This window comes from Tursiops truncatus, chromosome 2 (assembly GCF_011762595.2).
Source record: "Tursiops truncatus isolate mTurTru1 chromosome 2, mTurTru1.mat.Y, whole genome shotgun sequence".
In the NCBI taxonomy this organism is placed as follows: Eukaryota; Metazoa; Chordata; class Mammalia; order Artiodactyla; family Delphinidae; genus Tursiops; species Tursiops truncatus.
Window position 1 is genome coordinate 41769618 of NC_047035.1, and position 16163 is coordinate 41785780.

At 40.0% G+C, this 16163-nt stretch overlaps 1 protein-coding gene across 1 annotated transcript in view; it reads left to right on the top strand.

The window, feature by feature from the left end:
- CCDC175 (coiled-coil domain containing 175) overlaps positions 1 to 16163 on the top strand; it is a 76103-nt gene that overhangs the window by 40156 nt on the left and 19784 nt on the right. Inside the window, exons 10-14 of the mRNA XM_073800418.1 lie at positions 870 to 980; positions 1812 to 1883; positions 9301 to 9436; positions 9986 to 10117; positions 15559 to 15697. Of these exons, the coding sequence (XP_073656519.1) occupies positions 870 to 980; positions 1812 to 1883; positions 9301 to 9436; positions 9986 to 10117; positions 15559 to 15697 (590 nt within the window). The remainder of the gene's footprint in view (positions 1 to 869; positions 981 to 1811; positions 1884 to 9300; positions 9437 to 9985; positions 10118 to 15558; positions 15698 to 16163) is intronic.

The window sequence follows — 16163 nt, forward strand, 5'->3', positions numbered from 1 at the left end:
AGAGAGAGCGCAAAAGAGAGAGAGCTGTCTCGTGTCTCTGCTTATGAGGGCACTAATCTCACCATGAGGACTCCATCCTCATGACCTCATATAAATCTAATCACCTCCCAAAGGCCCCATCTTCAAATACTATCTCACTGGGGTCTAGGGCTTCAGCATATGAATTTGTGGGGGGACACAATTCAGTCCATAGCAGTTTTGAAGAAGATGAGACACTTAGATAAAGTACTTCCTGTTACAAGCACATTCCTATCAATGTCTAGAAATTTGAACAAAATCATAAACTTCCCATTATTTTCTCTGTAAGTTAGAGATGAAAAATAACCACTCTTTACAAAATGCCTCATGAGTGCCACCCACTGGCGTTGTCACTTCACATCTCGGTTAATCCTTAAAACCAGTGAGATAGGTATTGTGATCCCCACTTTATGGATGGGGAAACTGAGACTCATCCACAGGTGAAGTCTCTTTTCAAGGTCACACTACTAGGAAGAGGTAGACCACTATCCAAAGTCGGTCTGATTGATTCCTTCACCTTTTACAAAATAACATAACAGAACTGATAAATTCATTAAAAGAGACACACCCACTCAGCATGATAAAATACTATAGAATTGTTCTTGTGCTTTTATGGTTACTATTGCAGTTAATGTTCCTTTCATGGCTTAGAGATTTTCATAAATTTAGCCACCACTAGCAAAAAGACTTTGTTTCTATTTTTACTAATTTATTTGATAAACAGTTCATGAACTAAACTTTCCAAACTACTTTTTAAATTCTTGTTTGTGGTTGCATATTTTCTTATGCTGAGGAGTTAAAAATGATTATTTCAACCTTAAATATATGATTACTCTGTTTTTTCGTGGTAGAAATCAGAAACAACTGGCATTTATATCTCAGAAAGAAAACTTCCTATCAAAAAGAAAAGTAGACATCAGAAATATGGAAGAAGGACTTATCAGACTCAATGAGCTTCATCGGTATGTTTGTTGCCTTTGAAAATTTTAATCTTCATTCCTCTACATTTATCTTTTTAATAAATGGTAGCAACAAATCTATGCCAATTTCTAATATACTATAGAAAAGGAGGTTCATAATTGACTCTCTTTTACAGTCCAGAAAAGTCATTATCATCGAATCTTTCACTGAAAGGATAGACAGGCACTGAGTTGTACATAAGCTGTGTCTAATACCTCTGTTACAGCCTTCACATTCCCCTTCATCCCAGATTCACAAGCACATCTTCTACCCTTAGTTACCACTTATCCCTAATTCAAGAATATTTATTGGCTTTCTAAATTATACATGGCAGTAAATCAGAACTCAGTCTAGAACCCAGAGTTCCTCACCAATTTGTTGACCTTAACCCTTCCTATGTCAGTGTTATTTCCCTTCATGTCCTCTGTATGCAGCAAGTTTGCCTTAGTCACAAGAGTCCTGACTTGCTGCTCCTTTCCTCTGTTTCTTTGCATAGGATGATGTCCTTTCCTTGGTGAGATTGCACCTCCATTCTGGCAATCCATGTTCCTCCCTCTATTAAACATTATCCTCTAATAACCTTTCCTCAACTGCCTCGCCAAAATCCGTTCTTCTCTATCCTTGGCTGGAATACTTGCAAAATCAGTTTACACTTGCAAAAATTGTAATTGTCTTTCCATTAGTCTGCCAATAAAATCTGTTGTTTCACAAGGTTTGTTTTGTCTCCCAATTAGATGGTAGCCTTATTGTGCATGTGAATTATACATACAGTCTACTATACATTTTAACAGCTCCCACAAATGCAAAATCCAATATATTTTTCTTGTTTTTAGAGCAACAAAGGAAGCATATCGGAAACAAATAAAAGTCCTGAACGATAACCTGGAAAGAAAACTTCAGAGATGGTAAAAAAAGAAAACTCATTTATATTATAAGTAGTATATGTTATCTTTTTAAAATTTAATTTTATTTATTTATATTTTTATACAGCAGGTCCTTATTAGTTATGTATTTTATACATATTACTGTATTTATTTCAATCCCAATCTCCAAATTCATCCCACCCCCCGCACACCCCCTCAGCTTTCCCCCCTTGGTGTCCATACGTTTATTCTTTACATTTGTGTCTCTATTTCTGCCTTGCAAACCAGTTCATCTGTACCGTTTTTCTAGATTTCACATATATATGTTAATATTCAATATTTGTTTTTCTCTTTCTGACTTACTTCACTCTGTATGACAGTCTCTAGGTCCATCCACATCTCTACAAATGACCCAGTTTCATTCCTTTTTATGACTAAGTAATATTCCACTGTGTATATGTTCCATATCTTCTTTATCCATTTGTCTGTCCATTGTACATATGTACCACATCTTCTTTATCCATTCGTCTGTTGATGGGCATTTAGGTTGCTTCCATGACCTGGCTATTGTAAATAGTGCTTCAATGAACATTGGGGTGCATGTGTCTTTTTGAATTATGGTTTTCTGTCGGTATATGCCCAGTAGTGGGATTACTGGGTCATATGGTAATTCTATTTTCAGTTTTTTAAGGAACCTCCATACTGTTCTCCATAGTGGCTGTATCAATTTACATTCCCACCAACAGACCAAGAGGGTTCCCTTTTCTCCACACCCTCTCCAGCATTTGTTGTTTGTAGATTTTCTGATGATGCCCATTCTAACTGGTGTGAGGTGATACCTCATTGTAGTTTTGATTTGCATTTCTCTAATAATTAGTGACGTTGAGCAGCTTTTCATGTGCTTCTTGGCCATCTGTATGTCTTCTTGGGAGAAATGTCTATTTAGGTCTTCTGCCCATTTTTGGATTGGGTTGTGTGTTTCTTTAATATTGAGCTGCATGAGCTGTTTATATAGTTTGGAGATTAATCTTTTGTCCATTGATTCATTTGCAAATATTTTTTCCCATTCTGAGAGTTGCCTTCTTTTCTTGTTTATAGTTTCCTTTGCTGTGCAAAAGCTTTGAAGTTTCATTAGGTCCCATTTGTTTATTCTTGTTTTTATTTCCATTACTCTAGGAGGTGGATCAAAAAAGATCTTGCTGTGATTTATGTCAAAGAGTGTTCTTCCTGGGGCTTCCCTCGTGGTGCAGTGGTTGAGAGTCTGCCTGCCGATGCAGGGGACACGGGTTCGTGCCCCGGTCCGGGAAGATCCCACATGCCATGGAGCGGCTAGGCCCGTGAGCCATGGCCGCTGAACCTGCGCGCCTGGAGCCTGTGCTCTACAACGGGAGAGGCCGCAACAGTGAGAGGCCTGCGTACCGCAAAAAAAAAAAAGAGTGTTCTTCCTGTTTTCCACTAAGAGTTTTATAGTGTCCGGTCTTCCATTTAGGTCTTTAAGCCATTTTGAGTTTATTATTGTGTATGGTGTTAGGGAGTGTTATAATTTCATTCTTTCACATGTAGCTGTCCAGTTTTCCCAGCACCACTTATTTAAGAGACTGTCTTTTCTCCATTGTATATCCTTGCCTCCTTTGTCATAGATTAGCTGACCAGGTATTTGGATTTATCTCTGGGTTTTCTATCCGGTTCCATTGATCTGTATTTCTGTTTTTGTGCCAGTACAATATTGTCTTGATTACTGTAGCTTTGTAGTATAGTCTGAAGACAGGGAGTCTGGTTCCTCCAGCTCCGTTTTTTTCCCTCAGGATCGCTTTGGCCATTCAGGGTCTTTTGTGTCGCCATACAAATTTTAAGATTTTTTACTCTAGTTCTGTAAAAAAATGCCATTGGTAGTTTGATAGGGATTGCATTGAATCTGTAGATTGCTTTGGGTAGTATAGTCATTTTCACAATATTGATTCTTCCAATCCAAGAACATGGTATATCTCTCCATCTGTTTGTGTCATCTTTGATTTCTTTCATCAGTATCTTATAGTTTTCTGAGTACAGGTATTTTACTTCCTTAGATAGGTTCATTCCTAAGTATTTTATTCTTTTTGTTGCAATGGTGAATGGTATTGTTTCCTTACTTTCTCTTTCTGATACCTTGTTGTTAGCATATAGGAATGCAAGAGATTTCTGTGCATTAATTCTGTGTCCTGCAACTTTACCAAATCCATTGATTAGCTCTAGTAGTTTTCTCGTGACATCTTTAGGATTCTCTATGTATAGTACCATGGCATCTGCAAACAGTGACAATTTTACTTCTTCTTTTCCAATTTGTATTCCTTTTATTTCTTTTTCTTCTCTGATTGCTGTGGCTAGGACTTCCAAAACTATGTTGAATAATAGTGATGACAGTGGACATCCTTGTCTTGTCCCTGATCTTAGAGGAAATGCTTTCAGTTTTTCACCAATGAGAATGATGTTTGCTGTGGGTTTGTTGTATATGGCCTTTATTATGTTGAGGTAGCTTCCCTCTATGCCCACTTTCTGGGGAGTTCTTATCATAAATGGGTGATGCATTTTGTCAAAAGCTTTTTCTGCATCTTTTGAGATGGTCATATGGTTTTTCTTCAATTTGCTAATATGGTGTATCACATTGATTGATTTGCCTATATTGAAGAATCCTTGCATCCCTGGGATAATTCCCACTTGATCATGGTGTATGATCCTTTTAATGTGTTGTTGGATTCTGTTTGCTAGTATTTTCTTGAGGATTTTTGCATCTATATTCATCAGTGATATTGGTCTGTAATTTTCTCTTTTTGTAGTATCTTTGTCTGGTTTTGGTATCAGGGTGATAGTGGCCTTGTAGAATGAATTTGAGAGTGTTCCTTCCTCTGCAGTTTTTTGGAAGAGTTTGAGACAGATGGGTGTTAGCTCTTGTCTAAATGCTTTATAGAATTCACCTGTGAAGCCATCTGGTCCTGGGCTTTTGTTTGTTGTAAGATTTTAAATCACAGTTTCAATTTCATTACTTGGTCTGTTCATATTTTCTATCTCTTCCTGGTTCAGTCTTGGAAGGTTATACCTTTCTAAGAATTTCTTCCAGGTCATCCATTTTATTGGCATAGAGTTGCTTGTAGTAGTCTCTTAGGATGCTTTGTATTTCTGCGATATCCATTGTAACTTCTCCTTTTTCATTTCTAATTTTATTGATTTGAGTCCTCTCCTTCTTTTTCTTGATGAGTCTGGCTAAAGGTTTATCAATTTTGTGTATCTTCTCAAAGAACCAGCTTTTAGTTTTATTGATCTTTGCTATTGTTTTCTTTGTCTCTATTTCATTTATTTCTGCTCTCATCTTTATGATTTCTTTCCTTCTACTAACTTTGGGTTTTGTTTGTTCTGCGTTCTGTAGTTCCTTTAGGTGTAAGGTTAGTTTGTTTATTTGAGATGTTTCTTGTTTCTTGAGGTAGGATTGTGTTGCTATAAACTTCCCTCTTAGAACTGATTTTTCTGCATCCCATAGGTTTTGGATCATTGTGCTTTTGTTGTCATTTATCTCTAGGTATTTTTTGATTTCCTCTTTGATTTCTTCAGTGATCCCTTGGTTATTTAGTAACGTATTATTTAGCCTCCATGTGTTTGTGTTCTTTATGTTTTTTTCCCTGTAATTGATTTTAATCTCATAACATTGTGGTCAGAAAAGATGCTTGATATGATTTCAATTTTCTTATGTTTACTGAGGCTTGATTTGTGATCCAAGATGTGATCTATCCTGGAGAATGTTCTTTGTGCACTTGAAAAGAAAGTGTAATCTGCTGTTTTTGGATGGAATGTCCTATAAATATCAATGAAATCTCTCTGGTCTGTTGTGTCATTTAAAGCTTCTGTTTCCTTATTAATTTTCTGTCTGGATGATGTGTCCATGTTGTGTCCATTGGTGTAAGTGAGGTGTTAAATTCCCCCACTATTACTGTGTTATTGTCAATTTCCTCTTTTATAGCTCTTAGCATGGCCTTATGTATTGAGGTGCTTCTATGTTGGTGCATATATATTTATAATGATTATGTTTTCTTGGATGGATCACTTGATCATTATGTAGTGTCCTTCCTTGTCTCTTGTAACATTCTTTATTTTAAAGTCTGTTTTATCTGATATGAGTATTGTTTCTCCAGCTTTCTTTTGATTTCCATTTGCATGGAATATCTTTTTCTATCCCCTCACTTTCAGTCTGTATGTGTCCCTAGGTCTGAAGTGGGCCTCTTGTAGACAGCATATATATGGGTCTTGTTTTTGTGTCCATTCAGTGAGCCTGTGTCTTTTGGTTGGAGCATTTAATCCATTCACATTTAAGGTAATTATTGATATGTATGTTCCTATTACCATTTTCTTAATTGTTTTGGGTTTATTTTTGTAGGTCTTTTTCTTCTCCCACTTAGAGAAGTTCCTTTAGCATTTGTTGTAGAGCTGGTTTGGTGGTGCTGAATTCTCTTAGCTTTTGCTTGTCTGTAAAGCTTTTGATATCTCTATTGAATCTGAATGTGATCCTTGCCAGGTAGATTAATCTTGGTTGTACGTTCTTCCCTTTCATCACTTTAAGTATATCATGCCACTCCCTTCTGGCTTGTAGAGTTTCTTCTGAGAAATCAGCTGTTAACCTTATGGGACTTCCCTTATATGTTATTTGTCCTTTTTCCCTTGTTGCTTTTAATAGTTTTTCTTTGTCTTTAATTTCTGTCAATTTGATTACTCTGTGTCTCAGTGTGTTTCACTTGGGTTTATCCTGCCTGGGACTCTGTGCTTCCTGTACTTGGGTGGCTATTTCCTTTCCCATGTTAGGGAAGTTTTCAACTATAATCTCTTCAAATATTTTCTCAGGTCCTTTCTCTCTCTCTTCTCGTTCTGGGACCCCTGTAATGTGAATGTTGCATTTAATGTTGTCCCAGAGGTCTCTTAGGCTGTCTTTATTTCTTTTCATTCTTCTTTCTCTATTCTGTTCCGTGGCAGTGAATTCCACCATTCTGTCGTCCAGGTCACTTGTCTGTTCTTCTGTCTCAGTTATTCTGCTATTGATTCCTTTTAGTGTATTTTTCATTTCAGTTATTGTATTGTTCATCTCTGTTTGTTTGTTCTTTAATTCTTCTAGGTGTTTTTTGTTTAATTCTTCTAAGTCTTTGTTAAACATTTCTTACATCTTCTCGATCTTTGCCTCCATTCTTTTTCCAAGGTTCTGGATCATCTTCACTATCATTATTCTAAATTCTTTTTTGGAAGGTTGCCTATCTCCACTTTGTTTAGTTGTTTTTCTGGGGTTTTATCTTGTTCCTTCATCTGGTGCATAGTCCTCTGCCTTTTCTTTTTTTTTTTTTTTTTGCGGTACGTGGGCCTCTCACTGTTGTGGCCTCTCCCATTGCAGAGCACAGGCTCTGGACGCGCAGGCTCAGTGGCCATGGCTCTCGGGCCCAGCCGTTCCGCAGCATATGGGATCCTCCCAGACCGGGGCATGAACCCATGTACCCTACATCGGCAGGTGGACTCTCAACCACTGCGCCACCAGGGAAGCCCTGCCTTTTCATTTTGTCTGTCTTTCTGTGAATGTGGTTTTCTTTCCACAGGCTTCAGGATTGTAGTTCTTCTTGTTTCTGCTGTCTGTCCTCTGGTGGAGAGGCTATCTAAGAGGCTTGTGCAAACTTCCTGATGGGAGGGACTGGTGGTGGGTAGAGCTGGCTGTTGCTCTGGTGGGCAGAGCTCAGTAAAACTTTAATCCCCTTGTCTGCTGATGGTGGGGCTGAGTTCCCTCCCTGTTGGTTGTTTGGCCTGAGGTGACCCAGCACCTGAGCCTGCAGGCTCTTTGGTTGGGCTAATGGTGGACTCTGGGAGGGCTCACACCAAGGAGTACTTCCTAGAACTTCTGCTGCCATTGTCCTTGTCCCTGCAGTGAGCCACATCCCTCCCCCATCTCTGGAGGAGACCCTCCAACACTAGCAGGTGGGTCTGATTCAGTCTCCTATGGGGTCACTGCTTCTTTCCCCTGAGTCCTGATGTGCACACTTGTTTGTGTGTGCCCTTCAACAGTGCAGTCTCTGTTTCCTCCAGTCCTGTTGAAGTCCTGTAATCAAATCCCACTCGCCTTCAAAGTTGGATTCTCTAGGAATTCCTCCTCCCATTGCCATATCCCCAGGTTGGGAAGCCTGACGTGGGGCTCAGAACCTTCACTCCAGTGGGTGGACTTCTGTAGTGTAATTGTTCTCCAGTTTGTGAGTCACCCACCCAATGGTTATGGGATTTGATTTTATTTGATTGCGCCCCTCCTACTGTCTCATTGTGGCTTCTCCTTTGTCTTTGATGTGGGGTATCTTTTTTGGTGAGTTCCAGTGTCTTCCTGCTGATGATTGTTCAGCAGTTAATTGTGATTCCGGTGCTCTCACAAGAGGGAGTGAGTGCATGTCCTTCTACTCTGCCATCTTGAACCAATCTCAGTATATGTTATCTTAATTAACAGTGCCCCAAAGTTGGAAGGATGTCAGAGTGCTTGCTAGAGTCCAAGGAAATTATTTTCCCAAATTAAATTGTGAGTTTTCTTGGATCTAGATGTGTTCGTTAGTTTTATTTTTTTGGCATTAAACAGAAACAGAGTTTTTCATTCTAATCATGGCAAGTCACCAAAGAGTAAAATTGCCAAGATGTGCAATGCCTCTTTGCACCAGTAAGGAAGGTGATGTGCAGGGACAGAGGAGAGTGGTTAAGTACACAGGCTCTACAGATGGACTACTTTGTTTGCTCTGCCTCTTATTGGCTCTGTGACCGGGGCTAAGTTATTTAATAATCTCTCTGCTCCCATCCCTATAAAGTGAGGAATGATAGTAGCACCCGCCTTGTAAGGTTGTTGTGAATGGTAAATGAGATGATCGATGTACAGTATGTAACTCAGTGCCTGACACCTAGAAAGCACTTGCAGAAACATAGCTATATTTTATTATTGTTGTCATTATTATAATATTATTTTTAAGACTCCAGTTGCACATTTTTACTCTTCTCTGGTTATATAGCTTTTTTATGTTAGAGTGGAGAGAAAAATTTGAGAACCTAGAAGCTTGAAATTTCTTACTAGCACTTTGAGTAGTTTAGGTAATTCTTTTACTATTTCTGTCTGGGACTCTTCTTTTTCCAACACCCCTGAGCCTTCCCCATTTCTATCCTTTACCTAGAGGAGGCAAGCTCTAGGTAAAGTGTGGTTTGTCCACTGTCCTGTTAGATGTACTGACACAACTTAATGTGAAGCAACTTGCAGAGATGGCATTGAGGCAGTTAATGTTTTGTCTTATTTTTTCAGCTAATATGTCTAGTCTACAACATCAATAGCACGAACAATTTTATATAATCATAGTAGGATTTGTTTTGTTTTGAATTCCTTCATCTTTTCAGTAAACTGTGATGTCAGTCTGATGATAATTCTTTTTGTTCTAATCTCTAGTATTATAACTCAGTGGAAAATAGCTTGTTTGCTAAAAAAACATGCACGTTGGACCAACAAGATAAGGGCTGAAATACAAGAAATTTTAGAGAAAATGCAGGATGCTGAACTTAGACGCAGTAAATTATTACAAGAGGTAAAGGAACTTAGTATTTACTCCCTATATTGCATGTCAGTAATTCTTCAATATTTCATTAAACCTTACCTTATTAAAAGGTATTTTGCTTTCTGCTGATTTCATGTTTAGAGTGAATTATGTAACTTCCTTGAGAAATGTAGACAATTGCTCTGTATTAACTATAGGAATTTAGCAAAGTAGCAGTTCTGTCCAGAATATGCTTTTGAAGCATGTAACTGAAACTTGAAGATAGTGTTTAGGGAAACTATCTAAAAATAAGGAGACTAAACATCATTTATTTAGCTCCTATATTCATCCTGTGCCTACCCTCCATCCCCTACTATTCCCATTCCCCATTTCCTCAAGTCATTTATAGCTATTGTTTGGTGAAGAAATTAATCTCTGGAGGGAAAAAAAGATCCTCCTCAGTGGCTACTGAGAAATAATATAACCTGAAATCAGAGCCAAGTCTCATGCACAGAAATATTAATTTACCTGGCTGTTTGAAAATTTAATGCTGACTGCTACAAAACAAATGATAAATCCTCATTTATTTCCCCTAATTAGACCAGTTTTAGAGAAAATGAGGTCAATGAGTTTTTGGCACAGATCGAACAACTTACATTAGAATTAAAACAAGAGGAAGAGGAATTTGTTGCCAAAGAAAAAGAGTTAATTCAAGAGTTGAGCGAGTATGAGGTAAATTTTATTTTACTTCTAAGAATAATTTTAGATGGTGATATGCAGGGGAGGGTGTATTTCATGCTATTTTAATCAGTTAGAAGTAAAGTAAATCTTCTAGTATAAACAAGGCTACAATTAAATTATGAATCTTTCTTCTTTTTCTAAAAAAGAAATAGAACAACAAGAAATATGTTTTCAGTTAAAAAAAAAATCACACACTCCAAGTTTTGTGGAAGTGCTGGCAAAATCCATGGAGACAGGTAGAGTGTTGGATAAAACCATGAAGAGCTGGAACAGGAGAGGCTGGAGAGAGTAATGAAGGGTGAGGGAGACCAAGGAGGCCAATCTCAGAAGTCCTCCTTAAAGACAGGGCATGGCACTGACCTGGGAACTGCCAAGGGCTGACCTGAGGTAGAATAGAGCATGGATGATGGGGGAAGTGGAGAGAAAAGTCACTGCAAGGACCCAAGGGGCCCAGAGTGGCTAGGTCTCTGGAAACACAGCAGAAAACAAACCTTTTCAAGGTGATGGTGTTACCTTGATAGACAAGGCCATGTTTCTTGGAGACCACCATTGGAAGAGTAGCTGAGGAGAAAAGAGATGGTAGCAGAAGACTTCCTCAACTTGATTCAGTTTGAAGAGGGAAAAGAAGGCCTGACTACCCCAAAGAGAAGCTTTATTTGAAGGCAAGGGAGTAGGGAGTCCTTACACTTCAAAGTTTAGATCTTACCCTGGTCCAAGCCCACTCTTCCTCCCACCACACACACCCTGCCACATCCTGCAGAAACCCTCTGCAGATAACTGGTCCCAGAAAAAGCCAATTCTTTCTGATGTAAATAGCAAAAAAGAAGCAGATATGTCTTCCACACAAAAATACTATGAGAAAAACAAGTGAAGGGGCAATGAAACTTTCCATCAAATGAAGAGCACTCAGAAAAATGGTGCTGGAAATGGTGTTGAAAACTGTGACTCGACATCCCTCCATGAGTTCAGAAAAAAATAATTTCATAGAAGTGCCAAGGAAGATTAGCAATATGGAAATACAGGAACTCAGGGAAGAGACGTCAGAAAGGGATGGCCAGAAATAGGAAGAGGGGAAATGGGAACTGGCACAACTCAGGGAACAAACCAGGGAAAGAAAGCATTGCACAAACCTATACAAAATTAGAAGGAACAGAAGGAAGAAGCAAGGCGGAAAGCATTTCTCCATTGGTTGTAGCATGTGTGGGTACCCAGTATTTTTCTAGATTCTGAAAAACAGAAATTTTTAAAAAGGGGGAAAGAAACAGAAGCCTTATGAAGCTTACATTCTAGTGGGGTGGGGGAGATTGAAAATAACAAGATAAACAGTAGAACATGTAATATATTCAGTGGTGATGAATGCTCTAGAGAAAATAAAACAGGGAAGTGGGATAGGGTGAGTGTGTGTGATGCGGTCTGTGTGCCATTTTAAACAGGGAATCAGGGAAGGGTATAGCCCCAAAGGCTATGAGGAAGTGTGATGTGCAGATATCTGGCGAAGGTGGCTGCAAGCAGAGGACATGCTGAGCATGCAGGTTCTGACACAGGACTGTCCTATTTGTGGACTGACAAGGAGGCAGTGTGGCTGCAGCAGAGATGGGGGAGAGTGCTGGAGGTTCTAGGGACTCATCTTCCAGAAGCAGATGCTGACATGGAATTAGGAGTGCAAAGGTTTATTAGGGTGTAATGCCTATGAAAGGACTGGGCAGGGACCATTATGTAAACTGCAAACTCTCTGGGGAACTCCAGAGCAAGGATCGTCCATTAGAAGAGGCCTGCCTTGGGCAGAAATGGCTATACCCTTGTACCATCTCTTCGCTCACACAGTTAGTTGGAAGCCACCCCTCAAAGAACATGGTCTTGGCTAGATAGCCAAGGCCACTCTGAAGGAGCCAACCACACTGGAGGCTGTCAGCTAACCACACTCCTTGCCACAGGACAGTGAATTCTTCCTTGAGGGTAGATCTAAAAGGGGCATCCCCAGGCTTGCCACACCTTGTGAGAACTTTGTCTTTCACTCTGCATGGGCTGGGAAGCCAGTAGTAGGTTCTGAGTGAAGATTATTTATTCTGAAATAATCTGATTTTCATTTAAATAGGATCACTCTAGCTGCTATGTTGAGCAGAATTTAGGAAAGCACTGGTGGATGCAGGAAGACCAATTAGCAAGCTAGAGCAATACACCAGGTGGTTCAAGTAGCTTGAACCAGAATGATAACTGAGGAGGTGGTTGGAAGTAGTCAGCATCTCAGACGTTTTTTGAAATAGAGCTGACGGAGGTTACCAGTCGTACTTAATGGTAAACGAATGAAGGCAATCCTCTTAGAGTCAGGAATAAGACAAGGACACCATTTAACATTGCATTCAAGCTTATACAATGAAATTAGGCAAAGTAAGTAAATTAGAAGAATAAGGCTGCAGATGAGAAAATTTCTGCAGACAGTCTGCTTGCCAGGCTGTGTGCTCCCTGCAGGACTCTGTCCACCTCTGCCTCATTTACACGAAGTCATAGACAGATGGCAGCCTGTGCGCCATTATTATAAATCCCTTTTCCCCTTGAAAATCATCATCAGCAACCCTGGGCACATTGGAATCCCATTTCTGCCTTTAGTTCAGTGGCATGAGGAGCCCAAATTGGAGAGGAACCACCCTCAGATTTTGGTTTATGGAACCATTATTGTACCCTTGATAGAATCATTCTTCTCACCAGTAGTAAGATCTCTGGACTGACAGAGCCAAATTCACAGGGAGGGGGAGCAAAATCATTAGGTTTAATAGTGAGAAGGCCCACTGCATTCCCAAGGAAAAGAGCCCTGAATATTAGTCACTGGTTCAGAATGTAAACTTCCAAATCTTGAGAGGTGTTTTCTTCTAGGTGGTGCTGTGACTAATTCTTCTGTAGACTTGGCTCCGATACCCAGGGGCCTCCACTACAATGTTCCTGTCAGAGCTTGCAAAGCCTTCTGCATCACTCTGATCTAGCACTGACACATTGATCACGGTTGGATCTGCTGGATCCTTCAGCCCTGTGTCTGGCAAGGTTCAGTCAGAGAAACAGAGCTACCAGGAAAGGGGTTTATTAGAGGATTTGACCTTCTGCCATTGTGGGAGCTCGTTATGTAGTCTAGTGAGTCTTTTAGCTTTACATCTGGAGCCGGGGCCCAAAGGCAGCAGGGTAGGCAGTTCGGAAGGAAAGATGGACAGGAAGTGGAGAAAGCAAGGTCAAACTGGAAGTCGCAGGATGAGTGGAACTCATGAGCTTGGACTGGTACCTGCATTGGCCACTCTCCTTTCCAAGGCTTCAACGCCCAAAAATTGCAGCAGAAGCCGGAGCCTTTCATCACTGGGCTACGTATGCACGTGGCTCAGGACTCAGGGAAGCTGAGGGGAGATTTGAATGATCTGAAGAAGCTGTGGGCCTGACAGGTCACCCCACTCCAAGAAGCTGAGCCAGCAAACACCACCTTGCCTGAGCTGCAGCAGCAGCTGATACCCAAACCCTCACTCCTAGCATAAAGAAGAGCGTGGTTTCTTGTCAGGGTGCTGCTGGCAGCTTCAGCCTTGTGCAGGCAATGGGAATGAATTAATGCATTCACATGCCTCCTTATCCCCCCAGGCCATTCTTTTTTACAGAATATAGTATAGATATGCGTTTCTTAATACTGCAGTCTGGAGAATTTACTCCTGATTCTGCATAGTAATATTTTTATATTACGGTGTTTTATGTATGTTTTTGTCTTTCTGTATTATTCATAAGGATTCTAATGGTAATTTGGAATGGGACAGCATATCACTGTATTAAATAGGGTGCGAGCAAGGTGCTCTATCAAAGAGATGCCAGAATGTGGTGAACATAAGCAAGATGTGTACTAAAGGGTTAACAATCCTCTACCTTTACTAGGAAATCGACCTTGGCTTAACTTTCTGGCTCTTCCCCTCGTAGCCTGATAAAGGTGGATTATCAGTTGTATTATCAGGCAACATTGCTTATATAGAACAACCCTTTATTAGTATGCTGCATCTTGACCAGGAGAATAACTAGCGGGAAACCAGAGCATTGGGCTTTCCTGTATTTGGTGCCTCTTTTAAATGGGCATGTCCCTTGTATAGACCTAGAAGGTATGCCCAAGAGATGTTGGTTCCAATTTAAACATGGGGCTTCTAGGCCAGGGAGTCCTTCACATCTACCCCTGTGGATCTCCTTCTCTTGCACTAACTTACCACTTTGGTGGGGTCAATGGAAACTAGCCTCTGGTAGGCTATGTTGTGAGAGCATCTCCCACTGGGGAAGCATGTCTGGCATTGCTCTGCTGGTCCTCAGGGTTTCCTTTAAATTATGTGTGTATGCAACTTAGATAAAAATAAAAATAAAAAAAGTTTTTAAGAGTAAACTGGGTCAATTATGGCCAGTTTAAATCTTTGAGTCTGAGTATCTATTTAAGACAGATACTCAGATACTTCTGACATGGTCATTACAGAAGAGAGATATTTATTTCTCTTTCCCGGTATAGGCTGAAGGGAAGGGGTGGCGGGCTGGAAGGGTAGCTCTGCCACCCTCGGCATGAGACTAACATCTGTGGGTCCAAGTGGCAGCTTCCATTCTCATCCTCTTCCAGCCAGGGGAAGGAGGAAGGACCCAGGGGGCATATACCCCTTCCTGTTGAGGGGCAGGACCCAGAAATGGCACACTCCACTTCCGCTCACAAACTCATTGGTCACACCCACCTGCAAGGGAAGCTGAGAACTCACTCTAGTTGGCAGCCATATGCTCAGCTAAAACTCAAAGAGTCCTGATATCGAAGGGCAGGAGAGTGGATAGTAAATGTCAGTTGGCTGTCTTTGCCTTAGTCGCTATTTTAAATCCACCCTGACTTTCTAAGAGAGATTCAACCATATTCCACTTGAAACTACATAAAACCTGAGTTTGAATAAATACGCAGGCATTTTCATGTTTTACTTTCGGCACTTTTAACCCATTTATTGTAGTATCATATCCATTTATTTCTACCCCCTTCCCTTTCTTACTAACATCCACATTTCTTAGAGCTGGTATATACTTTGTTTTTCTGCCTGGTTTTGTTTTGTTCTTTTTCATAAAATATGATCAATCAAGAGAAAGTTTCTCAAATACGTTTTTGAGGTACACATTAGGTAGCAGTAATAGAACCATAGCAGTACAGCTATAGAACTGAAAGGATCTTTGGAGAGCCCAGTGAATTTAATCTCCTAACAGTATAGATTGCCAGAGAGTCAGTGAGTCAGCCAACAAATATTTATTAAATATCTAGTATGTGCCAGATACCTTTCTATGCACCTTAGGATAAGAGGAGTCCAGGACAGACAGAACTTTCCCCGCCAAAGAACTTACCTTCTGCTCTAGAATACTGTGTGAATTCTCCAAAATCATACTCACAATCAGCTTTACTGTCTTTAAAGCAAAGATTCACTGAGGAAACACAAATTAACAAAGAAAAGGAAAGTGAACTAGTCGAGTGTCTTCCACAGCTTCAGGTGGCAGAAGAAGAATACATGGACAAAAACAGACAGTTTGAAAATCTCACTGATACTCTTACAGGTACATATGAAGCACTTAGTAATTGAACTCAAGCCCAGGTAAGGATTTCACTGTTGTCTGCTAACACAAAGTGGATCATTCATCACAAGCCAGTGGTGAAATTCTCCCAACTTCTCCCATCACCTTTAACTCTCTGTTCTCTAGTTTTTGCCTCTTCTATTAATTTCCTCTTCTCTGCACCACAATCTTACTGTTAACTCTTGTCAAATTCCTCCTTTTCTCTTTTAAAACTGTTTAAAATTAAGAATTAGTAGCAACTGTATTATATGGTTTCTCTCTGTACTTGCTAAAGGTAGAACCAACTCCTTTATCTCCTGCCATGTGGAAAATTTTTTGTTTCTTAACATGAATTTACAGCTTGACTTTAATCATTTTCTAGCTATGACTTTAATCATTTATAAGGTATGTACTCCTTACACTTTTTTCACTAATCTGCCCCTAAGGCAGAGATAGATAAGAGCTTGTC